Below are 25,302 nucleotides of genomic sequence, written 5' to 3' on the forward strand. Positions count from 1 at the left end.
CCTAAAAGTGAGAGTGCTTTTAAAATGTTCTTTTGTAATATGCATGTTTAACTTAACCTTCATGGAAACAAAGGTGTGTACAAGACAAACAACAAGGTTCATTTAAGTCTAAATTTAATTAGAACTTTCTCAAGATCTAAATTACAAACATGTTTAAACTTGACAAAAAAATATGAATTTGTTCATCTTTGATCCAAGCCAAACAAGTGGCTACAAAATTCCTTTTGCGGACAATAATTTCCCTCCCATGCCTCTGTGGTGTCCCTTTTGTGCTAAGGAAGAGTCTAGTACTTCCTTTTGGTGGTAAAATAAATGTCCCCTTCACAAGAATCTTTTACATAAGCACATAAGTAAAGGTTATAGCCTTCTCTTCCAGAGACTTGGTTGGTTTATGAGCTAAAGGTGACAGCAATTTCTTTGAAGGACAAACAGAAAGGCCAGAGTTTGAGCAAAACCTGACTATGGTATGTCGTAGGTAGACCTGTTTCTTTGGGAGGGAATACGATATGGGATTTCACTTAACAATATGCAATTCTTACTGAGTATGGCCTTAAACAGAAATGAAGTTCACTGGGAATGCAGCTTTAATGTAGTGGCTGGCACTAGCTATTCAGAGGCTGAATGCATAATGGGCCTGGATATTTTCTTTTATAATGCCAAATTGTGGACCACTAACTTTAAGGAGTGTTTAAGTCACAAACAGTTCTGCAACACTAACATCCTACTTAACTTCTTTCAGAACAGGCCTACCTGCTCTCTTACCAAATCTCCAGGGTCAAGACCTACTTTGTAGTTTGGGATGTGGGACTGAATAGGATTCATATAATTTATGACTTTCTATTATGTATGGTTATTTAACTTGTCTAGATGATTATATGCTGAGGACCATATAATTTATAAAGGTCCTGTAATAGGTGGCCTGAATTTTTATAACATTAACATTATTCACTATAGCTTTTACATGGTTGCAGGAAGAACAAAAATAGCTTTGAGGAACTTGATTCTTTTCTTTGTGTGAAGCAAATGAAACGCATTCGTTTTTCAACTTAAGCAAAAAAGTTAATAAGCAACATGAACACTAATTTGTGTTTAGTTCACATATTTGCATTACAGCAGCACCTGCTCCTACAAATAAATAACTAAAATATAGTTGTCCTTTCTTTTTGTGAGGGATGCAGTTTGGCAATTGAAAAAAATGGCAAAAAAAGTCAGATAAGATTCATCTTGGAACCAGTCTGAAATTTCACATGTATGTAATAGCACACATTTTGCAAGATGCATACATTATTGTAGTTCATTTTAAACTTCAGTTGAGATATCCTCTGCAGTGTACAGACCCACATTTGCAAGACGTCCTAACTCTTCTTCTAGCTGGGCTAATGCCTATCAAGTCTGAACTTAATTCTCCAGAACCTACACAAAGAGAAAAAAAAAAACATATGTCAAGAAAAATCAAGTTTATTTGGATACAAATTGAAATATAAATGTCAATAACCACCTTTGTTAGCTGGGTAGCCATGATACAAGTACAAGTTAAACCATTAGAGACATCACCTGTGACACAGAAATTGAGGTTTTTGTACCTTCCATGCTTGCAAATGTAGGCATCGCTAATACAAAAACTAAACACAATCATTAATTACCAATATAACAAAATAAAAAAGTCATTGATGAACAACAATACAGTTTTGTTAAACACAAACGTGAAAATAATTAAGGTGTCAAGACAATGACATAATAGAAGGCATTGTTGAAGGCAATAGTTGTAAAGCGATCCTCATCAGAAGCAGATCCTTTCAAATGTTCAAATTAGACTTTCTCCCTCTACCAACTATCCTTTGGATATATATATATATCAAACAAAGCAAAAAAAAAAGAGAAAAAAACCGCCATGAAAATGGACAGTTCAGCCTGCACTCCAAGTCATGCAAGAAAGCAGCAAGGTCCCGTTCGTGAATGAAAAATGCCAGAAACTCGAAATAAATTACTTTGAAGTTTATTGAAGATACAAAAAGTGCATCATGTTTAAAAAACTGCCATAGACCCCAAAAACAGAGGCAGGACACTGAGAGAGCATATATATATTACATGGCAAAGCTAATCACCCTATAGTTAAGGTGAAACTTCTAGGTCTAATAACAGTGTTTTTTCACTTGTTGCACTTGTTTTACCAAAGGACATAGGGAAAAGGTGCAATGTTTGCTCAATTGAACAGCCCAAACCATTGACAGATTTTCACTAAATGAGAAAAGTTGTGCACAAAGCGCTAGAATGTAATCTTTTGTTGGTTATGCGTAAATCTATCCAGTGGTTTTTTATTATTTGGCAGTGTGTGGGTGCCACTAATGGCCAAAAATGTAGTTATATGTCCCATGATGCATTACTTGACCCAAGGCTTTTCATGTTTTATAATCTGATTTATTGAAAATCGAGATTTTCGAAAGCAAAGGGAACTAGATGTATTGTTTATAAACTCTTATAAAATGGTATAAGGGGAAGGAGTAGTGTAATTTTGAAGATGGGGAGCATGTGGGAAGGGTAAGAGAGACAGAACAAAGAAAAATGTAAAGTTTTGGGGTCTGGGGGTAGTGTTGATTTTTTTTAGCTTTTCTCCAAGATCTAGATGTAAGATTTATATTCTTTTTGAGTGGCAAAAGAAAAGAAGAAATACTTCACAAAATAAAATAATAAGATGCGGCAAGCACACCATAAACTATTTGGGGGAGGAAAACTATTTTAAGTGAATTTAAGAAGCAAATCCTGCTATAGTTTATTTTAAAAAATGAGGGGATGGCTACCTAAATTAACCTGAATGCGATTATCCGAAGAAGCTTTAATTTGTGGATTGAAATTGAAAAGAACTGCACCACAGATGCACGAGTGTTGCAAATGCATGTTTTCGTTATCCTTTCTTTGGATTGAACATGCGTTTTACATTATAGAACAATGAAAATCCGCATTTTTTCAAAGATCTCGATTCTCATTGCAATCTAAGATCTTAATTCTCATCGAGAGGCACGTCTGCGGTAAAGATCTCAATCTTGGACAGGGAACATGTAAAGAGCATTAAATAGAGATAGGATCAAATCACTTTGGAAATTGATAGAGCGAAGATTCTTATTGCGATCGAAGATCTTGATTCTTATCGGGTGCAAAGGAAAAGACAAAATCGTTCACATATATAAAATTATATGCTACTTGAGGGGTAAAGAAGTATTTCAGGTGAATGAAGAACAATGAAGATCTCAATTTTTTTCCAGTGGTAAAAAAAGATGAATTACTTAATAAACCCCATACTAACTAGTTTAGGAACACATATCAATAACAAAAGATATGACATCACTTATGTCATCAGACGAAACTAAGGTAAATGTACAGGTGGTGGGATGAATGTCACAACAAAACCCTTGAACTTAGTTGAAAAATATTTTACTTTAGGGGCAGTTAAAGTGAATGTGTTCAATACAACAAAAGCCTTGAAATGTGTAGGTCTTGCAAGTTACGTCACCTTAACTATAAGGCCCCTATTGCACACTCTCTAAGCACACTGATGGCATCATATGAGAAATTAGTTATGACACCACTTATGATATATAAATGCAGCTATAAGGCATTTGTATTTCTGAATAACCGTGATTTGTATTATTGCATTCATTGTTGCAAAATTTCAGTGCACCAGGCCACTAAAGATGCTGAGCTATAAATATAGGGAGATGTGAGAAATGAACCCTAGGTCAGCCCAAGAGATCTCACCAATGGCTTGTAGAAATATTTGAACCATTATTCAACTGCAAAGTTGAATAAGGATGTCAATCGAATATTAAGATGTGTCAGAAACAGCATGTTGAGCATGTGGATGTAATGGCGCACAGAAGAACAAGTTACTTACCAACTGTAACGTTCTTTTGACTGGATGTTCCTCCCACGTATTCCTCATCTTATGATATTCATACCCTGCCATTTTGGCTGCTTCGGAAAAAATATTCTCAGCAGAGGGCGCTGTGCATGAGGTTGTGGCATCGATGTCCCTCGATGGGCTCCGTACCGTGTCGACGTCACCATCAGTATAAGCAGCTTGTGCTGTGCCAGTTGGCTTCCGTTCTGTTTTTTCAAGGAAATATTCGAGGAACACCCAAGCGTGCCCCATGACTGATAGACTCTTCATGAGAGGAAAGTGTAAGAAACGCAAACTGTACTGCGGGGTAGGATGGCAGGGGCAATGAGGAATATGTGGGAGGAACATCCACTCGAAAGAACGTTACAGCTGGTAAGTAACTTGTTCGTTGAATGGATTGTGTCCTCCAACTTATTCCTCATCTTATGATAGACTCCCAGAGCAGGCAGTGGTAATTTTGGAGGTGGGAGTACTAGTTATTGTTCTCATGGATGGAATGAAGTACCACCTTGGCAAATAAACCCTCATTGGAGGACGAGGCATCTAAGCAATAATCCTTGATGAAGGTATGCATTGATGCCCATGTTGCAGCTGAACAAATATCTGCTGCTGCGACTCCCCTCTTCAGAGCCGTAGAAGTAGCCATCCCCCTAGTGGAATGAGCTCGAAGCCCATCCGGTGGGTCTTTTCCCGCCAATCTGTAGCACTCAATTATAGCCAGAATTATCCAGCGGGATGTAGTTTGTTTTGTCACTGCTAATCCTAATTTATGACCTGTATAACCCACAAAAAGTTTGTCGTCTTGACGTAAGTTTGACATTCTAAGAAATGTAAAAACTGAGAGCCCTTTTGGGGTCCAGTCTATGCAGTCTCTCCTCTTCTTTGCCCAAATGAGGAGGAGGATAGAATGTTGGTAATATGATTTTTTGTGACAAGTGGAAGTCAGAAATTACTTTTGGTAAGAAAGATGGTTTAACCTTAAGAACCACTTTGTCCTTGTAAAAAGTAGTATATGGAGGTTTACATGAGAGAGCCTGTAGTACATGAGAGAGCCTGATGTTAAGGCCACAAGAAGGACAGCCTTCAATGTTACAAGCCTCAAGGAACAGGAGTGTAGCGGCTCAAAGGTGTACAACTTAGAAACTTAAGTACTAGATTTAAATCCCAAGTTGGGACATGAAAGGGGACTGGAGGGTATACGTTAGTAAGCCCGTTCAGGAATTGAATTATCAATGGAATTTTGAAGTAAGAGCCCCAGATTGGCAAGATGGAATAGGAAAGCGAGCACCATTGGGGTGCCACATTGAAAAGGGTCCACATCCTTATCTTTGCACCAGTTACTGAACTTGTTCCAACGACACCAGTAGAAGGATTTTGTTGCTGGTCTTCTGGCCGAAAGCAAAATCTCCATTACGTCATCGGAAGATCCCAATCCTTGTATCTCAACCTCTCAGAAACCATGCATGAAGGTTGAGTGTCTTGACCTCTGGATGGAGAAATCGACCTTCCTCTTGCGCGAGAAGATCCTCTCTTTGCGGAAGATGTATTGGAGGGCAGATGGACATGTCCAGAAGGTTCGGGTACCACGTCCTCCTGGCCCAATCCGGGGCAATTAGGATCATGGTTTTCCTGAACGTGGTCGCGAACAGATCCACTTGAGGGGTTTCCCAAAGGACGAAGATCTCCAGAAGGACTTCCTGAGCTAGCTCCCACTCGTGGGAGACTGTGCTCTGCCTGCTCAGAGCGCCTGCCGCCGTGTTCTGCTCTCCGGCTAGGTGAACTGCCGATAGAGAGATTCCTTCTCGTATTGCCCAGAACCAGAGCTGCATTGCCTCTCTGCACAGTGGTAGTGACCCTACGCCTTCTCTCTTGTTGAGGTAGTACATGACCACTGTGTTGTCCGTCATTATCAGGACATTATTTCCCTGTACAGAGGGCAGGAAGGCCTTCAGCGCTAGTCTGATTGCCCTCAGCTCCAATAGGTTGATGTGTAGTTTGGACTCCGATGGAGACCAACGACCGCTTACAGTCAGATCGTTGGTGTGGGCTCCCCACCCCGTGCATGAGGCATCAGACACTACAGTTATCTCCGGCCATGGTTGCCAAAAAGATTCTCCCTTGAGGATGTTGTCGTTGCAAGTCCACCATATTAGATCCTGAGCAACTGTGCTTGGGACTTGCAGAAGATCCGACATACTCCCCAAGAACTGGGACCACTGAGTTCTGAAGGCCCATTGAAGGCATCTCATTCTCAATGTGGCCTCTGGTACCAGAAAAATGCAGGATGTGATGAGGCCAAACAACCTCAGAAAATCAAAGGCCGGCAGATGCTGGGCATTCTGTAACTTTGTTACCATCTGCAGAATGTGGAGAGCTCTCACCTCGGGAGGTGAGGCTTTGCCCGAGGAAGTATCCAAAACTGCTCCGATAAATTGGAGCTTTTGGGATGCTATCATGTGAGACTTCTTGAAATTGAGGGAGAAGGCCAGTTTGTGAAGGAAGTGACAAGTGATCAACAGATGCTCCTGAGCTTGTTTGGGAGAACGCGCTCTGATCAACCAATCGTCCAGGTAGGGGTAGATGTGAATCCCCCCTCTCCTGAGACTCGCTGCCACAACCGCCATCAGTTTGGTGAAAACCCTTCGGCGGAGGTCAGCCCGAATGGCAGAACATCGAAACTGAAACTGAGAACCGCCAACCGCGAACCTCAGGTACTTTCTGTGATTGGGATGGATTGGCACATAAAAGTAAGCATCCTGAAGGTCCAATGATACCAACCAGTCTTGGAGTTGGAGAGCCTGAAGGTTCTGAGAAAGGGTTACCATCTTGAACTTGTCATTCCTGAGGAACTTGTTCAAGTTTCTTAAGTCCAAGATGGGTCTCAATCCTCCGTCCTTCTTTGGAATGAGAAAGAAGGAGGAGTACCAACCCTTGTTCCTCTCCGCTACAGGTACCTGTTCTATTGCACCTTTCTCTAGCAGGGTTAAAAGTTCCTGCAACAGGAGCGGATCTGGAATTTTGACAGAGCTGGTTCCCGGTGGATGGTCCTGAGGCCTTTTTAGGAAGGGAAGGCAGTAACCTTGAGCTACTGTCTCCAATGCCCAAGCATCTGAAGTAATGCCCCGCCATTCTTTCAGATGCTGAGAGATTCTGCCTCCCACTGGGATTTTGTGTGATAAGGCCTCAGAGTGATTTGGAGGCAGCTGCAGGAGCGGCTGAGGGCAAAGATGGCATTCCTGAGGTTGGTTTTGCACTTTTTCCTCGTCCACAACGAGCGACAATTCTCTTGCCTCTTTGAATGGCCAGTCCTCTTTCTCTACCAAAAGAGGAGTAGTACCGAAAAGAATGACCTCTCCAGGAAGATGAGCCCGAATAAGGTTTCTGAGACTGTCGCATGGAAGCGCTAAGAGATTTAGCTGCCGCTTTTGAGGTCTGTCTGTAGTTTTTCTAAGCTTTCATCAGCTTTACTACCAAACGGCCTCAAGCCATCAAAAGGCATGTTGAGAAGTCTGGCCTGCACATCTGGTGCAAACCCCGACTACCTCAACCACGCAAATCTGCGTAACACTGTGCTTGGAGCCATGGATCTGCTGATACTATCAGCAGTATCCAGTCCAGACAGGAGGCATTCCCCCATTGCCTCCTTTCCGTCTTTGACAATATTCGGGAAGCCTTCCCTTTCCTCGCCTTCCGGAATATGTTCAGCCGCCGCCGAAATGCAGTCCCACAGGGTATGGATGAACCTGGCCAGGGTACAGGTGACATTAGTTGACTTGAGAGCCATGCTAGCCGTGGTAAAAACCTTTTGGGCCCAAGCATCCACCTTCTTATCCTCTCTATCCGGGGGGATAGATGGATATGCTGTTTGTCTTGAGGAAGTTGCAGCCTGAATGGCCAGACTTTCTGTAGTGCGATGCCTAGTTAAGTAATCAGGGACAGAACTAGAAGTTCTGTACTTTTTTGGAAAATTACTGTTGACTGCAGCAATAGCATCAGGAACCTCCCAGTTCTTTTCCACTGTTCTCTGAAGTGCCCTATGGAAGGGGAGAACTTGGTCCTTCTGGAGGCCCTGATCAAGTATGTCAGTCATATCATCCTGATCAAAAGTGGGTGAGGCTCTACTAAGGGCATGGCTGCCTCCAAACTCGTAATGAGGCCCATAGACTTAAAGAAGTCTGACTTAGGTAAAGGAGTAAATCTCCTTTCCTGTTCATGAGTACGGGTCGAAGGAATCGAAGGAACATTCGATGGTATCGAAGGAATCTTCGAGGACACAGATGATGTCTTCGACAAAGGCGTCGAAGACGCTTTTGGCTTCGATGTCGAAGCCGTCGGCACTAATGGCGTCGACTAAGTCATCGAGGATTTCAACAACTTTTGTTTTTTATACAGTGTCGGGGAAACACTCGATTCTCAAGGAATCTTCAACGATTTGATGTCGACTCGAGTCTTACAACTTTCACCCATAGTGGTTCCTGACTTCCCTGTGTCGTCTGACGGAGCGACCGGGTCTGGCTCTTTTGCGGCTTCTTTGAGGGGGTAGAGGCCGCATTCTCAAAGACCTCCATCATCTTCCTTCTAAATTCTTCCCATTTTTTTCGGAAATCCGACTTAGTCGGGCATCGTACCAATTCGGTAGATGTATCGGAGGATGAAGAGAGAGATCTATGTCTCCTCTTAACCTTTTTTGAAGAGGAAGATGAAGAGTGTCTCGATCTACTACGAGATCTAGATCTCTTAGAGTGTTTACGACGATCCAATTCTTTCGAATCGCTCGACTTATGTCTTTTTGACAAGCCCTTCGAGGAGGCCCTGGAAGCTTCCCGCCCCACCGCCAGTTTACCTTTCCTCTCACAAAGGGCCTTCTCCGTCATCGATTGACAGGAGCCACTTTCGCCGTTTCGATGATCTGAACCCAGGCACCAAAGACAAACGCAGTGAGGACCTGTAATCGACATCTTCAATCCGCAGTCGATACATTTTTTGAACCCCATCTTGGGAGTAGAAGGGGTGGAAGAAGACATTTTCTGAAGAAAATTTCGAAGAGCGCCGTTCTTGAGAGCGAAGCAATCGGAAAAACGGAACTGTAGTCAACAGGCGCGGCATGAGCTACGTATACTGATGGTGATGTCAACACGGTGCGGAGCCCGTCGAGGGGCATCAACGCCACGACCTCATGCACAGCACCCTCTGGCGAGAATTTTTTTTCCGAAGCAGCAAAGCTGGCAGGATACGAATATCATAAAATGAGGAATACGTGGGAGGACACTATCCATTCGAAACATCATATTCCCTGCTCGAAAAGGTATGGAGCTTAGTACAATGCACCATTTGGATAACCCTGGTATTATTGGTGATACATGCAATGAGTTATACAGGCTATGTCAAAGCCATTGCTATACATACAAGAACAGTTTTGACATGGTTATTACCATTACTTTGCTGAAGTCTCTGTAATGACTTCCAATAAAGTCCAATTATTCTGTGTTTTGCAGTCAGGGAGATTAGATCCTTAACATTGATGCTAATGTTTTAAATTAGGAACAAATTCAACATTTTCTCTTTATTTATCCATTAAAAAATATCTTTTTCCTGGAGGTTGTTTGTTACCTTTTATCACTTGTAATGTTAATGCTCGATTTCTTTTGCCGTTTTCGTGCGGTTAACAGATTATTTAACGGGATAAGTAGTCAAGTAAAAATTGGGAAGTCAGCCACTGGAATTTGGATTTGCTAATTAAAGTAAGCATTTCTCACTCACTTGTCAATCCACTCTACAAGATTCTGGGTATACTTCTGATCTGGCTGTATCCGGTTTTCCCCTTCTCTCGATTTCACTTTTGGATGCAACTCTCGTTTTATGCAAATCAACATCTTTGGAGTTGTCAACATGACTATATGGTCAAGCTGTATTTTGCAGACAAATAATTAACTATAAGAATGGAGTACAAAAAGACCCTAATTCGTGGAATTATTTGCGTGCAAAACAGGGATTTAGGTGCCATTATGTCCGCAAATCCCCATTAGTCAAAAAGTGATTTACAGGCAGAATGGCACGCAAATCCCTCCTTTAGATGCAAATAATTCCATGAATTGGGGCCTAAGACCTCTGCAAAGAAATTACGTAATTGGAACAGTCACAACTCCCAGTGCCCCTGGAATCTTTGTTATGGAGAAGTCTTAAGTCTCACCCTGTAGGATCTACAGTGTAGATGGTCTCTCAACCATGCATGATCTACTTGTTTACTGAGACAGGATCAACAGTTAATTAAATTTGAAATAAAATATCGCCCTCTCTTCATGACAAACTCAGAATTTTCTTTAGGCAAGAACCAGGGGACTTTTACTGAAGGGAGGATGGTCTGAAAAAACTAGGGCCATTATATATTAATGGAAATGCCAAGGTATTTGCTAGGTGTACAGCTGGATTTACCCACCGGAATCAAGAAGAATTCAAGTATTTGCAGCAGAGACATAGAGCTAATAATCCCAACACGATTATGGTTGCAGAGAAATGAACAAGTTACTTACCCCTCATAACGTTCTTTCAACTGGATCTTCCTCCCACTTATTCCTCATCGTATGATATAATATCTTCCAGCTTCAGCTGCTTCAGAAACTTTTTTCAACGGAGGGCGCGGTGCATCGGGGCAGTCGACTCGATGTCCCTCGAGGGCTTCCATCCCGGAGTCAATGTCATCGTCGGTATATATGGAACGCGCAGCGCCAGTTGGCTTCAGTACTATTTTTACGCCTTCCTCGTGCAGAATTACCAGCCTCAGTGAGTCCCAAACAGTACTAGACTCAAATATAAAGCCTGGAAATTCTAAAGCGGGGTAGGCTGGGAGGAGCGATGAGGAATAGGTGGGAGGAACATCAAGTCGAAAGAATGTTACCTGGGGTAAGTAACTTTTTCTTCGAATGGATTGTGTCCTCCTAAGTATTCCCCATCTTATGAAAGACTCCCAAAGCAGGTTGAGGTTTTGGAGGAGGGCGTACACATTTTTAGTTTTAAAATTTGTCATGGACCGAGTATAAGACTGCTTTCCCAAATCCTCCTACCTGGCTAGAGGATTAATCAAGACAGTAATGCTTCATAAAAGTATGGATGGTAAACCAAGTGGCTGCCGCACAAATGTCTTTTATCAGCACCCGTCTTTGAAGAGCAGAAGATGTTGCCATGCCCCTTGTGGATAGGGCTCTTAGACCTTCCGGGGAATCTTTCCCAGCCACTCTGTATCACTCTGAAATAGCCAGAGTTATCCATCTGGACAAAGTTTGCTTTGTAACTGGAAGACCCAGATTGTGTCTAGTGTATCCAATGAAAAACCGATCGTGTTGACACATCTTTGTCATCCAAGAAATGTAAAAGCTCAAAGTCCTTCTGGGATCAAGCCTATGCAGCCTTTCCTCTTCCTTGCCAGAATGAGTGGGCGGATAGAAAGTTGGAAGCACAATTTTCTGGGCTAAATGGAAATCTGACACAATTTTTGGCTAAAAAGAAGGTTTAACCCGAAGGACAACCTTATCCTTGTAAACAGTGGTAAATGTTGCAATAGGGCCTGCAACTCACTCACACTGCAGGCTGATGTAAACACAACTAACAGAATGGTTTAAAATGTTAGCAGTCTTAATGGACATGAGTGTAGTGGCTCAAAAGGAGCACACATCAGAAATTTCAATACCAGATTAAGATCCCTCTCGGAATGTCTCGGGAGGATAGCTCAGGGGCATTGCGCTCCCCTTGGATCCAAGCCGACGTGGAGAAACACAGGTTTGATCCCAGGGACTGCGCTTAGAAACCTCTGGGTATTAAGAGCGTTCTAAATAACCAATTACAATTACCAATTACAATCCCAAATTGGGACTTGAAACAGTGTAGGAGGGAACACATAAGTGAGCCCTTTAAGAAATGGTATAATCAATGGAATTTTTAAATATGATACCTCTTCTGAGGAGCGCTTAAGGATTGAAAGCGCCGCCAAGTATCCTTTAATGGTGCCATTCTGGAACCCCAGATTAGTCAGTGTAAAAAAAAGACAACACCATAGGTGTATTGCATTGAAAAGGATCCACATCTTTTTCCCTACACCAGCTGCAGAATTTGTTCCAATGGCAGCAGTAGAAGCTTTTCGTTGCTGGCCTTCTATCGTCCGCGAGGTCCCAATCCTTGTATCTCAACCTTTCAGAAACAATGCATGAAGGTTGAGTGTCTTGACCTCTGGATGGAGAACCCCACTCTACTCTCGCGAGAGAAGGTCCCCTCTTTGTGAAAGACGTATTGGAGGGCAGATGGACATGCCCAGAAAGTCTGGGTACCACGTTCTCCTGGTCCAATCCGGAGCAATTAGGATAATGGATTTACCAAACTTTCTCACCCTCCTGATCACGTGAGGAATGACAGGGACTGGAGGGTAGGCGCACAGGAGTGGAAACTCCCAGTCCACTATGAACGCGTCTCCTGGAGGCCCTCTTGGGGGAAATTCCCTGAAGCAGAACAGTTTGCACTTCTGATTGACACTGGTCGTGAACATATACACTTGAGGGGTTCCCCAAAGGGTGAAGATCTCTTGAAGGACTTCCTGAGCTAGTTCCCACTCATGGGAGACTGTGCCCTGCCTGCTTAATAAAAAACCAAGTTTACACCAATTTTTCCAAATGATAACATTATTGATACTTTTCATCAGGCTGTTATCAAGGATATTCATCGACTAGCAGATGTAACATACAACCACCCCCCCACCCCCGAAACACAGGTTGAATTTATCAAAAGCTGAATATCTAGCCATGCCGAACCTGACGGACAACTCTGAATTAATAATTAAGGAGGCAGACAAGAGGGGCAATGTGGTGGTGATGGATAAAACAGACTACATCACGATGGGGCTCAAGCATATCAACTCTGGTGGTTGTTATTTGGTACTTCCTTCTAATCCCCTAACCCAGATTAAAACCTTGGCTAATCAATTAATTCAAAAATGGCATAAGAAAGGCATACTGACGGATGTAGAAAAATAATTTCTCTCAGTTGATGGGCCTACCATCCCGACTGTGTATTTTTTGCCCAAAATACACAAATCATTTCAATATATACCGGAGGGGCGCCCAATTGTTAGTGGGGGAGGAAATATTTTGGAACCTATCTCTGTCTACATTAATGAATGTTTGTTGCCTGCTGTATTGAAAACCCTGACTTATATCAGAGATACTATGCATATTTTTGAAATATTGGACAAACTTGTTTTTCAACCTAATTGTTGGTTAGTAACTCTGGATGTGAAGTCTCTCTACACATACATTCACCACCACAAAGCCAATGAGAGGGTCAACTATATTTTTCGGCAAACATCTGCATCTTTCTATGAGCACATAGAAATGATTAAGGAACTGTTTTAATCACTTTACAACATAAAGTATTTCTTTTTAACAACATTTATTACAAACAATTTATTGGCATCGCAATGGGTGCAAGTTTTGCCACAGCGCTGGCCAATTCGTTCATGCACCAATTTGAGCAGGAATTTGTTTATAATAACGTGGAATTTAAGGACTTTATTCATCTATGGAAAAGGTAAATAGATGACGTGATGATGATCTGGACTGGTACAGAAAATGATCTGACTTGATTTGCAGGATTCCTTAACAGTAATAATGTTGGAATTCAATTTGCTGCTCTGTTTCCCTACTTAAGGAGCCCTCCAGCTTCTTTTCCTTTGCAGATGGGGAGCAGGTGCAAGTGGATCTAGGTCACCTGGCCTAAGTCTCGCCCACCTGGTACCTTCCTGCCTGCTGCTCTTTTTCACCACTTAGCAAGCCCCGCCCACCTGGTGCCTTCCTTCACCATCACTGTCTTGTGGCCAATGCTGGATTTGACTTTTATGGACTTCATTCACGGCGCGTCACTCTTTCTCAACTCTCATGCTGGACTTCCTTTGCATCTTGTACTCATGGTGGCCCTGGATCATGCTGTTCCCATCTTCATCTTGTATCCTGGCTTGCAACATTATATGTGTTACTACCAACTTCTGCAATTGTATTCGCTCTCCACTCTTGCTTCTCCACTCTTTTTGACTGCTTACTCTCTTTTCTCTCCTCCTTTCCCTTCTCCCTTTTCCTATCTCCTCCCCTTACTTTCTTCTATGCACTTACTCGATCAGAATTGTCCCTGGACCTAATATGATAGCAACCTCATCTGTTTCCTCCACCCTCCCATTACTGTTTTTTTCCTCCCGACCACCCCTCCAGCACTATCTGAAATGTCGTCAGGCCTAGTATGATAGTCGCTTGTTTTGTTCCTCCCCTCCCTTTCTGCACCCCTCTCCCTCACCTTTTGTTTTTCTCCGGCTCTACCAGAAATGTCGTCAGGCCTAGTACGGTAGTCGCCTGTCTGTTTCCATTTCCTTCCCACTCTCCCCCTCCCTTCCTTATCTATGTCTTAGCTCTTGCACTATCTGAAATGTCGTCAGGCCGAGTACGATAGTTAATTTCACATCCTTACTGTTCATGGCCTGTAAGAATGTGGTTGTATTTTCCCTTGTTCCCTCCCTTGCCTTGAAGCACTTTGAAACACATTGTGTATAGGCGCTATATAAATAAACAATCATATCATATCATATAGTCAAACTCATATTGACTTTCTTGATTTGACCATCTCAGCATCTGCAAGTGGGTTCGCTACTAAAACGTTTCGCAAAAGTACCTCGGTTAATTCAATCCTGCATGCGGAGAGTTGCCATAAGAGACACGTAATTGAGAATATCCCAAAAGGGGAATTTATATGCGCCAGAAGGAACTGTACGGAGACTACAGATTTTGAGTCAGAAAGTGCCTGCATCAAATCCAGATTCCAAGCTAGAGGGTACAAAAACCCTAACCTCAATAAGGCTCAGAAAGTTGTACAATCACTTAAGAGAGAAGATTTGCTCGTGCCGCGATTGCGCGACACTTCCCTAGCGGATAAGAAAATCCGACTAATTACCAGATATAATACGGACAGTGCCAAAGTGTACAGCATTTTCGGAAAACACTGGCACCTATTACATTTCGACAAAGACATTACCAATTGGATTGATCCAAACCCAAGCTTCACCTATAGCAAGGGCCGAACTCTTAAAAATAAGCTGTCTCCATCATTCATGAGTAACCCTACACAGAAACTGTGCTAGCTTAATTTGGCCCAAAACAAAGGGTTCCATAAATGTGGGAGCTGTTCCATGTGTAGTCATGCTCTTGAAACTCCGTAGGTACATTTTAATACATTAGGTGATCATTTGATCGAATCCTTCATAAATTGCAACTCCATGTTTGTGGTGTACTGTGTGATTTGTGTCTGTGGACTTAAATATATAGGGAGTACTCTAAGACCACTCAAAATTAGAATACGGGAGCATTTGTCAACGATTGGCAATCAAGAAGCTAAATATCTACTTGCCAGTCATTGGCAAGCCTGCCACCAAATGGACTGTAAAGAGGACATTACATTTGTGGGACTTGCCAATGAAGTGTTGCCTCAAAGAGGGGGCAATTTAGTCCTCAAACTCAGACAATTGGAGGCCCGTCTTATATGCAGATACCGTACAGTCTATAAGGGCTTAAATTCAGATCATGAATTCGCAGTCTTGCTGTGATTTTGTGTTCTGATATGCCCTTTGCGGTTACACCTGTGTTTCTCTTAAATTAATGTAAAAAGTATGCAATTTTCTGTTTTCTCTTTATGCTGTACACTTTCTCCCCCCTTTCGTTTCCCCCCTTTTTTTTCAAATTGAAACCACGTATTTACAATGTATAATAACTAATGCCCAATCTTGAATATACTGCATACATTCTGGTTTTTCATGTGAAAAGTTTATCTTGCCTGTATGGGAGAGACGGGTAGAGTAATATATGTGACCTATATTGATTGCCACTTCAGGTCGGCGTACCAGGATTGTTGGAAACACTAATTCAAGTAGCCATTGGACATTTTTCAAAGTAGCCACAAGGTAAAAATGTTTTACCCCCCTCCGTTTCCCTTTCTTAACCAAATGGGGTTTGTGGCATTCACGCCTTATTTTTCTAACAATTCCCCCTCATTCACATATTCCCTTGCTTGCTCCATTATTGGTATATTTAAACTGCTTTGACACGCGGCTTTGCTTTGTACCACGCCTCACCTTCATTGAACTTGTTAGTTACCCACCCAAGATGGCGGAGCGGGACGTCCGCATTAGGCTTGTTGACTTAACAGTCCAAGCATTGCTTTTTTCAATTTACTTCAGTGATCCTCGCGCGCCGATGCTAGCTGGCGTTCGAGGACACTGCACTTTCAATTGTTTCACTGCCAAGGTAGGCTAGAGTTTTTTTCATGATCCCTTGGCTGTTAGTCCTTAATCTAGAACATTGTTGGTGCAGTCCAGGCATTTTAATGCATTCACTTGGCGCACCGTGCGCTGTTATGCCAATTAGCAATCATGAATGTCTTTACAGATACATTCAATAATTTATTTTTTCTAACCTCAGTTACTAGCTCAGCCTCCAGTATTTTGGTGCCTAATTTATTTAACCCGCTATTGGGATATTTATGCATATTTGCTGTAATAAGCATTTTCATCGATAATGATTGCCTTGTCAGCTATGGTTTTTGTGGGAGTTTAACGTAGTGTCTCCCCCCTTTCCCTTTTCCTATGTGTCTTTTTTCTGTTGTTTTTAGCTTTTCCGCATTTGCGAAGCATAAGAGGTAGGATTCCATTGTTACCGTCTTAGTGTTGTGTATTTTAACGAGTCCTTATCATTGGTATATTAGACTAGTATTGTTCCTGCAATGGAGTTATACATTGATCTGGGGGTGAGACTGTTTTCTGAGGTTTCATCTTTAATGCAATTTAATGTATTTCCTTGGAATTTTCAGTTACTACTAATTTGGTGAGTCTCGTTGCAACCCGTAGTATCAATCAAAGGTACAGTGCAATGTTGCACACCTAACGATGCCTTCAATTTTTGTTTTCGACCATCTTGTCGCGCTGCACTGAATTGGAGTCATATACTAATTAAAAACCTGTGGATCTCTCTTTATTCCTCTCCCACCCTTCTTCCTCATGTACCATTTGGTTGTGGCCAACACTGCTAATCATGTATGTATTCCTTTCAATTCTTTCATGTTTTATGCAAACTGTTACTTGTGAATTTGACCTCTGTGGCATATGGTTGTGCCCTTTTGTGTATTATAACCACACCGATGTGCCCCCCTGACTTGAGGACCTTTTATTTAATTTATTTCATTTATGATTCATTTGCATAACTATTTTTGTTAAATTTGACATTGGATTGTAAATTTTATAATTAATCAGCCTCGGAAGAAGGGCTGGATAGCTCGAAACACGTGTCATGCTGACTGCCTTCTGTTGAATTAAATGCAAAATTGCATCCTCAAAATTATGGAGTTTTTGTGGTGCAGTGTTTCTGGAAACCCCTTGCGTTCATTTCCTCATTACCTTGGCGTATATTGGCAATATACCCAGCTTCTTCCAGCTAACCTGCAGCCTACTAGTCCGTTTCTAAAGTTGTGTGTGCAAGCGCTGGGCATCCCTTTGGCTTTTGTGCCGTTAGTTCCTCTTTATACCAAAAGGTGGGTTACATAATACCAGGAGGACAAGGGTTGTGTAGTCTCTCACTGGGTTACTACATCAATTCTTGCCTAACACGCCACGTTACCTTATCACTGCCACTGGGCCGAGGGTGATTACTCCTGATGCACAGGTTACAGTCTCTTTCACCAGTAGCCTTATCTTTGCCACTGGGCCGAGGGAAATTCATCTTGATGCACAGAATATGGTTTCTTTCACTAGAAACCTTTTGATCTGCCCCTTCCAATCCCCGGATTCCCACCAGGTCTCCGGTGCTTCCCTTTACCTTCTTCTGGGCTGCGGCATGTCACTGGTTCTTCCTGGGACTGGTGTACGTGTTGGCGGCTGCTCTGGTTTATCTGTTCTGTTTCTGCTTTTCTCTGATGGCTCAGCGGTCCTCGACTCTGCACGGTGTCGGCGTAGTTGTTGGACTGAACGGTCCATCTCATGGAAGTCATGCCACTGTTTCTCCTCTCAGGTCTTATAGTAGGGTCTGCTTCTGCTGGACCCTCGCAGAACTCTCTCAGCTTGGTGTCAGCATCGGCCATTCTCCTGTCTGTCCTCAGAGTATGTAACTCCGGCCTGCTGTCTGCTCCACTCCTGACACTTTTCTAACTCCATTGTCTCTTTTTATACAATGTTGCCAGTTCCTCCCTGCGGGCCTATCAGAGTCCTTTATCACTGTCAGGGAATTGATCTTTATGCCTCCTCAGGACCTCCACTGTTCAGTACTTGAGGAGTCGACTGTGTTACAATATAACATTTTGGCACTATGAAGAGTGTTATAGGACTGCAGTGGGTAGCTTGGGTGGGGGGGGGGGTCAGGGAAACGAGCCAAAGAATGAACGTCTCCATCCCCAAGAGGGGAATCCTCCCCTGGAAGGTTCTCCCACATGTTACCACCCCTAGGGGGATTATTGGTTCGTGCCGCACCACCCTAGCCTTACAGGGAAGGTCTCCCACCTGGGGAGAAGCGACGTCACCCAATGATTCATCACAGGCTACTCTCAAATAGACAATTGTGCTACTTCCCTTACTGAGTCTGTGTGCCACCGCACCTCTGAGTGTGCGTGCTGGCTCTTACCATAAGCATGTATGTACAGTCTGAGCATGCGTGTTGTCTCCCTTTTCTCACAACTGTCAAAGTCAATAAAAAAGTTTGAACTTTCAATTATTTTGTTTGAAAATAAAAAAATTAAAAACAAGCATATCTTTTAGAGCACATGTGATGCTACAGTATTTATAGTGATGTATGTTATGTTATGGTGTGTTATGTCATGTTATTTTACTGGTATTTATACTAAACTACACTGTCATTTGCAAGGTATTTGTATTTGTATTTAGTTTATTTATAAAGCGCAGCCAGGCCCGGGGGCATAAGGGCGCGTAAATGAGGATCTAGTTACAAAGGAGCAATTAAATGAGTTACGTTACAGTTACAATTACAGGAAGGTTACAGTTACATAAGTGTACAACAATACAGTAAGCCAAGTTCCAAAATAGTTACAGGTAGGAGCTGGTATAGTAAGCAAGTGCATATTCCAAGTGATTGGCCATGTCCAATAGGTTAAGGTTTAAGCTGTCATGAGTCCATATTATGGAGCCAACACTTCGTGCTATGTTTGAATCGGTTAAATGAAGGTTCTGCACGTAGATGTGGGGGGATGGTGTTCCATAGTTTAGATGCTTGTACCGGGAAGCTAGCTCCACCCGAGTTGTGGAGTTTAAATGTCGGAATGGTTAAGGTGTTAGTTTGGGCTGCTCTAAGAGGTCTCGAGGCGGAGTGTGGTGTGAAATGGTTAGTGAGGTATGCTGGAGCAAGGTTAGCCCTAACTTTGTGTGTGAGGGCAAGCGTTTTCAAGGATATTCTATGCTTGACTGGGAGCCAACGTAGGTTACGTCTGGTCTCAGATATGTGTGCTTTTTTGGGGATGTTAAGGGCAGCTCTGATTGCATTGTTTTGGACTACTTGTAATTTATTGATATTTTTGTAGCTGGTGCCCAAGTAAAGGGCGTTGCAGTAGTCTATTTTGGAGAGGACTAGAGCTCTCGCGAGAGTGATACAGTTGGGTGCGGATATGAATGGTCTACATGCAGTAATAAGCTTGCAGGTGTAAGCAGCTGATGACGCTACTGCGTTAGTTTGTTTATAGAGGGATAAGGTAGCATCGATGTAAATACCAAGAGTTTTAGTGTTATTGGAGACTGAAATGACGTTGCCATCTATGGTAAAGGCTTTGAATAAAGGATTGAGATTTTTAAGTTTGGCATGAGTGCCCAGGATGATCAACTCAGTTTTATCGTCATTGAGACACAGGACATGGTGTGCCAACCATGCTTGTATGACGGAGTAGATTTCGTTGAGGGTTGTGCTGTCTATTCCGTAGTCACCCGTGATAGGAAAGAGTATCTGGGTGTCGTCCGCATAGTTGGTATACGTAACACCCAGATAGTCTAGGATATCGAAGAGGGGTTTTGTGAATATGTTATAAAGTGTCGGGGACACGCAGGAGCCTTGCGGGACACCACAAGGTACTGGAGCCGGCTCGGCGGAATCTGTGGGAGAGAAGACCCTCATGGTTCTGTTCACCAGGAAGGAGCCGATCCATGTCGTGGCTGCATCTGAGAAGTGGGCTGCAGATTTCAGGTGTTGACAGAGTGTTTGATGGTTAACCAAATCAAACGCTGCTGACAGGTCAAGCAACAAAAGGAGAGCTAGTTTGCCATGGTCTTTCAAGGTTCGGATCTGAGTAGTGAGGTCAATAAGTGCGGTTTCCGTACCGTGTCTTGGTCGGAAGCCTGATTGCCTGAGCCCTAGGAGATTATTAGCTTCTAGATAATCCTGTATTTGTAGGTAGGCTGCTCTGTCCAGTATTTTTAATAGGAATGGTACCGTCGTTATTGGTCTGTAGTTAGACGGGTTGGCTGGGTCAAGCGTGGGTTTTTTGAGGAGTGGAATGACCCAGGCGTCTTTAAGATTGTCAGGGACTATTCCGGATTTGAAGGAGGCATTTATGAAATTGGTGATGAATGGCGCCAGATCGTGTGCAGCTGCTTTAACAATCGGGGCGGGGCAGGCATCCCCTTGGCAGTTTGAAGGTTTTAGTTTCATGATGATGTTTTCTACTTCCCATGTTGAAAGGGGTGAGAAGCTGAAAGGTTTACAAGTTGTCTGGAAGGTTGGAGGTATGTTGGGAAGTTGTTTGTGGTTGGGCTCAGCAGATAGCAGGGATTTTTTTGAGGTAATTTTGGATTGTAGGCAAGCTATTTTATCTAATAAGGCTTTCTGGATATTGCTACACCATAGTGCATCAGTAATAACTTTGTCACTCGGGGCAATAGGTGATTCTAATTCTTTGAGTATTTTGAAAAGTTCTTTAGTGTTGGATTCTGCTTGTGTAATCCTTTTGTTATATGAGTCTTTTTTGGCGAGGAGCATGGCTTCTTTGTAGCTAGAGGATACTAGGGTTAGTTCAGCTTTGTTAGGAGCTGTGGGGTATTTTTTCCAAAGTGCCTCAGCGGTTCTTTTGGTTTTACGTAGTTCTCTTAACTGTGGCGTGAACCATGTGTTAAGGTGACGCTGTGGTTTCGGTTTCCGCAGTTTTAGCGGGGCAATGGAATCCAGGGCTTTAAGTATAGCCTGGTTGTAAGTGTCCACTAGAGCTGTTGGGTCTGCATCTGAATCAATATTATTCAGAATAGGGAGTAGTATAGGTAGGAGTTTGTCGGGAGTAATGTCTTTCTTGTTTCGCGTGCGGATGGCAGGGGCGATGATAGGCGCTGAGTGAGTGGTGTTAGCTTTGATAGCAAAGATTAGTTTGTGGTGGTCAGACCAGATGCATGGGTCATTAGATAGGAGGTCAATAGAGCAGTTGCTGTGTGAGAGCCAGTCTAGGGTTCTACCTTTGATATGGGTGGGTTCGTGGATAATGTGCGAGTGACCCAGATCAGATAGGGAATTAGCTAAATCAAGGGCGTTGGTGTCTTTGGGATCGTTGAAACCGAGGTTAAAGTCCCCAAGTAGGATGGTTTGCGAGTTGGGTTTGGTGTTTATAGCTATAAGTGATGCGATGTCCTCAATGAAAGAGGAGATGGGTCCTGGTGGTCGATAAATGAGGTGCACAGTGGCTGTGTGGTTGGGTGAGAGGGGTAGCTTAATTGACAGGGATTCGGCAGACGGGATTTGCACATCTTGGATGATTTTGATGTCGAATGTATTTCTATATATGAAGGCAAGTCCGCCTCCCTTTGTTTGAGTGGTGTTTCTGTCAGATCTTATAATGGCATAATCGTTAGGTATTGCGAGGGCCAGAGATGGTCCAGATGCGGCATTCAGCTAGGTTTCCGTGACTGCGAGGACATCAAGGTTTTCATAAGTTATAAAGTCAGCAATGTCGAGAGCATGGGCAGGAAGAGACCTGGCATTCACAAGTGCTGCTTTGATGAGTTTATCTTTTTTGAGGTTTTTTTCAGATGTTGGCGGTGGATTATGGGCGAGATTATTGGCGTCAAAGAGGGGAGCAGCGTGATTATGGGCAAGATGCGAGTGTTTCATGGTGCGGGCCCTTAGTCTGGTGTTCCTGCTTAAGATACTGGGGTGGTGAGAATAAGGGGAGGTAGGATGACTGGTTCGGATGTTTAGACTAGTATTTCTCTTCAGTGTGTTAGGGTGGAACGAGCCCTTTCTAGTTCTGGAGTTCAGTCTGGAATTTCTGATGGTGATAGTGCAGGGCTGGTTGTGTGTTGGTTTGGTGGCAAAGTGGCGTATCCAGAGTGCTGGATCGTCCAAGTATAGATTTGCGGGGGTCGTGGTGATAGGCCTCAGGGAGGAGGTGGTGGGTGCCATTCCTAATTTGGTGGAAGTATATTGATTAGAGTGTATAGGCTGACTAGACCAATAACTACTGTAAGTATACAGTAGATGGATGAGCGTTGATAGGTACCAATACATGATGTTTGAGGTGATGCAGGTACACAGGGTGATGGGGGAGGTCTATTAGCTGACAGAGGCACAACATAAGTTGATAAAAATTGATCAATGAGTATCTGTGCCAGGCATCATAACAGGCAACGTGGTCTGTAGGCGACCAGGTGACCAATGCACAACAAATGTAAATGTGGTCTAATAGGGGACCAAAAGGCACAACACAATGGTAAATGTGGTCGGATAGGCGACCAAAGGCACAACACAATGGTAAATGTGGTCAGATAGGCGACCAAAAGGCACAGCACAGGTAAATGTGGTCAGATAGGCGACCAAAAGGCACAGCACAAGGTAAGTGTGGTCAGATAGGGGACCAAAAGGCACAACACAATGGTAAATGTGGTCTGGAAGGCGACCAAAAGGCACAACATAATGGTAAATGTGGTCTGAAAGGCGACCAAGAGGCACAGCACAATGGTAAATGTGGTCTGAAAGGCGACCAAAAGGCACAACACAATGGTACAGCATAGACCTTGAATGCATAGATTGGTGAAAAGTGGATTGTCCAGTGTTGTAGGTCATCAGACCATCATAGTTCAGGGCGGCATTAGCGAGTGTTTGCTAAGAACAGATGCGTGGGCAGCAACAGTGTTGGGCACGCTGCACGAGCTGGGTGCACATCCTGTGATTTAGGCGTGAGCTAGGACCACCCTAGGAACGAGTTTGCGTCTGGCTAAGATCATCCAACATGTGATAGGCGGATGTGCCATCCGAGGTGCTTTGGTGGAATTGAAAGTGAGGGGGTGGGTTACATTAGTGGGGAAAGAGGTCAAATGCAGGATAGCTTTAACGTGGTGCTAGTGCCTGCTGACCGGAAGTAAGCTGAGCTCTGCATCCAGGTCACTTTCTAGGTGTTCTCAGTCAAGCGCGTAGAGGCATATATGTCCAAGAGGAGCCACATGCATTGATCGTTAATGTGATATAGAAATTGATTGTACAGGTTTAGTGTTCTGATGTGTGATCTTTGTAAGCAGGGTGTTCAATTGCCATGTTTGTGTGTCTTCTGTTCAAACTTAGAATTTGAGCGTGTTCATGTGTGGAGCAGACAGATAATCATTTTTTGACAACAATAAATGCATTAAAAATAGAAATGTTTGTTTTGCTACAAAAATGTATTGTTTTGCATTTAAATAACTATTAGCTAATATCGATCTACTTATAATCACAACTTAGTTTGCTTTGTTGTTAAATAACATTTGTGTTTTTTCCAACTCACTTAGATGTTGACTGCACCTGCTAGACCCCCACAAAACTCGCTCAGCTTGGTGCTAACGTCCTCTGTTGAACAGTCCGTCTACTGTCTGTCTACAGTCTGCCTACAGTCTGAGTGTTGAACTCCCGCCTGCAGTCTGGTCCACTCCTGCTGCTGTTCTCAGCTGGACTTGACATGTTGTTAAGTCCATTGCCTCTTTTTATACAATGTTGCCAGTTCCTCCCCAGCAGACTATCAGAGTCCTTTATCACTTTCAAGGGATTGATATTCATTCCTCCTCGGGCCTTCTCGTCTCAGTATTTGAGGAATCGACTGTGTTACATTATAACATGTTGGCACTATGAAGACTGGTATATGACTGTGGTGGATAGCTTGGGGTATCAGATGGAAGGAGATCAAGAAAGGGAACCAAAGAAAGAATATCTCCATGCCCAAGAGGGGAATCCTCCCCTGGAAGGTGCTCCCACATTTTACCACCCCTATGGGGATTATTGGTTCGCTGCTGCACCACCCTAGCTGTACAGGAAAGGTATCGCTTCTGGGAAGAAGTGACATCATCCAATGATTCATCAAACTCTGTTCTCAATCACTTTTCTGAGAAAGAGTCGATATGTGAGGGGTTATAGTTGGCACGGTAATCCGGGCTGTGTGTGCGTTTCTTCAGCAGGGGGAACCCCAGTCTCCTTTGCAGTGCATCTGGGAAGTTGCCTTGTGTGAAGGACATGTTGATGACGTTGATGAGTGGTGTGCATTGTTCACCATTGATGGCCTTCACCAATGGCGGAGGGGAGAATGTCTTCTTTGCAGTTGGTGGGTTTGAAGGCTGCAAGAACGTTGGTCACGCCTTCAGGAGTAATTGCCCTTAATTCAATCCATCCTGATATGTTGCAGGCTAGTATGGGGTGGTGTGTTTAGAGCCGTCATTGTGTTGCCTTATGTTGTCTAGCTCTTCTGTGAAGAAGCTATTGATGGTACTACATTTGTCAATGGATTGTGGTATTCCGGGGTCTGATAGTGGGTTCATGCAGTGCTTCACGGCTTGGACGAGCCCTCTGCTCTTGTTGGGTGTTTTCATGATGGGGGTTATATAGTAGTTTGCTTTGGCTGAGTTGACGAGTGTCCTGCATGCTGATCGAAGTGTCGTCCAATAAGTGGGATTTTCTTCTGTGAATGGCCCACTTGCTACTGATCCGTTCCTGATTCTACCAAGGTATGGAGTATGTTGCTTACCTGTAACTCCTGTTCTCCAGCATTGGATCTTTCACGGATTCATATGCTTTGACTAGATTGCCACAGCAGTAAACATCTTGTAATAGGTGGTGTAATGGGAGAAGGCAAAAGCATTGCAGGACGGCTCTTCTGACCTTTGCTTCAGCCTCTCCTTGTCCCACCATGCAGTAATGCTTGACGAAGGTGTGCAAGACTGCCCAGGTTGCTGTCCGGCATATGTCTGACAGGGGAATCTCTGCCCACAGAGCCGCTGAAGATCCTACTGCTCTAGTGGAATGAGCATGAATGTAGCGGCCGATTGGCCTGGATGTGCTCTGTGGAAATAGTGGAGGAGACCCATCTAGCAATACCTTGTTTTGAAATAGGTCGTAATTAGGGGC

At 43.3% G+C, this 25,302-nt stretch overlaps 1 protein-coding gene across 1 annotated transcript in view; it reads right to left on the reverse strand.

Annotated features, from left to right (window-relative positions):
* Window positions 1-258: 258 nt before the first annotated feature.
* The window catches only part of SUV39H2 (SUV39H2 histone lysine methyltransferase), a 175,806-nt gene continuing 150,762 nt past the window's right edge, over window positions 259-25,302 (reverse strand). Inside the window, exon 6 of the mRNA XM_069627834.1 lies at window positions 259-1,413. Within this exon, the coding sequence (XP_069483935.1) occupies window positions 1,307-1,413 (107 nt within the window). The 3' untranslated portion in view covers window positions 259-1,306. The remainder of the gene's footprint in view (window positions 1,414-25,302) is intronic.

The sequence above is a fragment of the Ambystoma mexicanum genome, chromosome 12 (genome assembly GCF_040938575.1).
Source record: "Ambystoma mexicanum isolate Mex_15411 chromosome 12, UKY_AmexF1_1, whole genome shotgun sequence".
NCBI lineage: Eukaryota > Metazoa > Chordata > Amphibia > Caudata > Ambystomatidae > Ambystoma > Ambystoma mexicanum.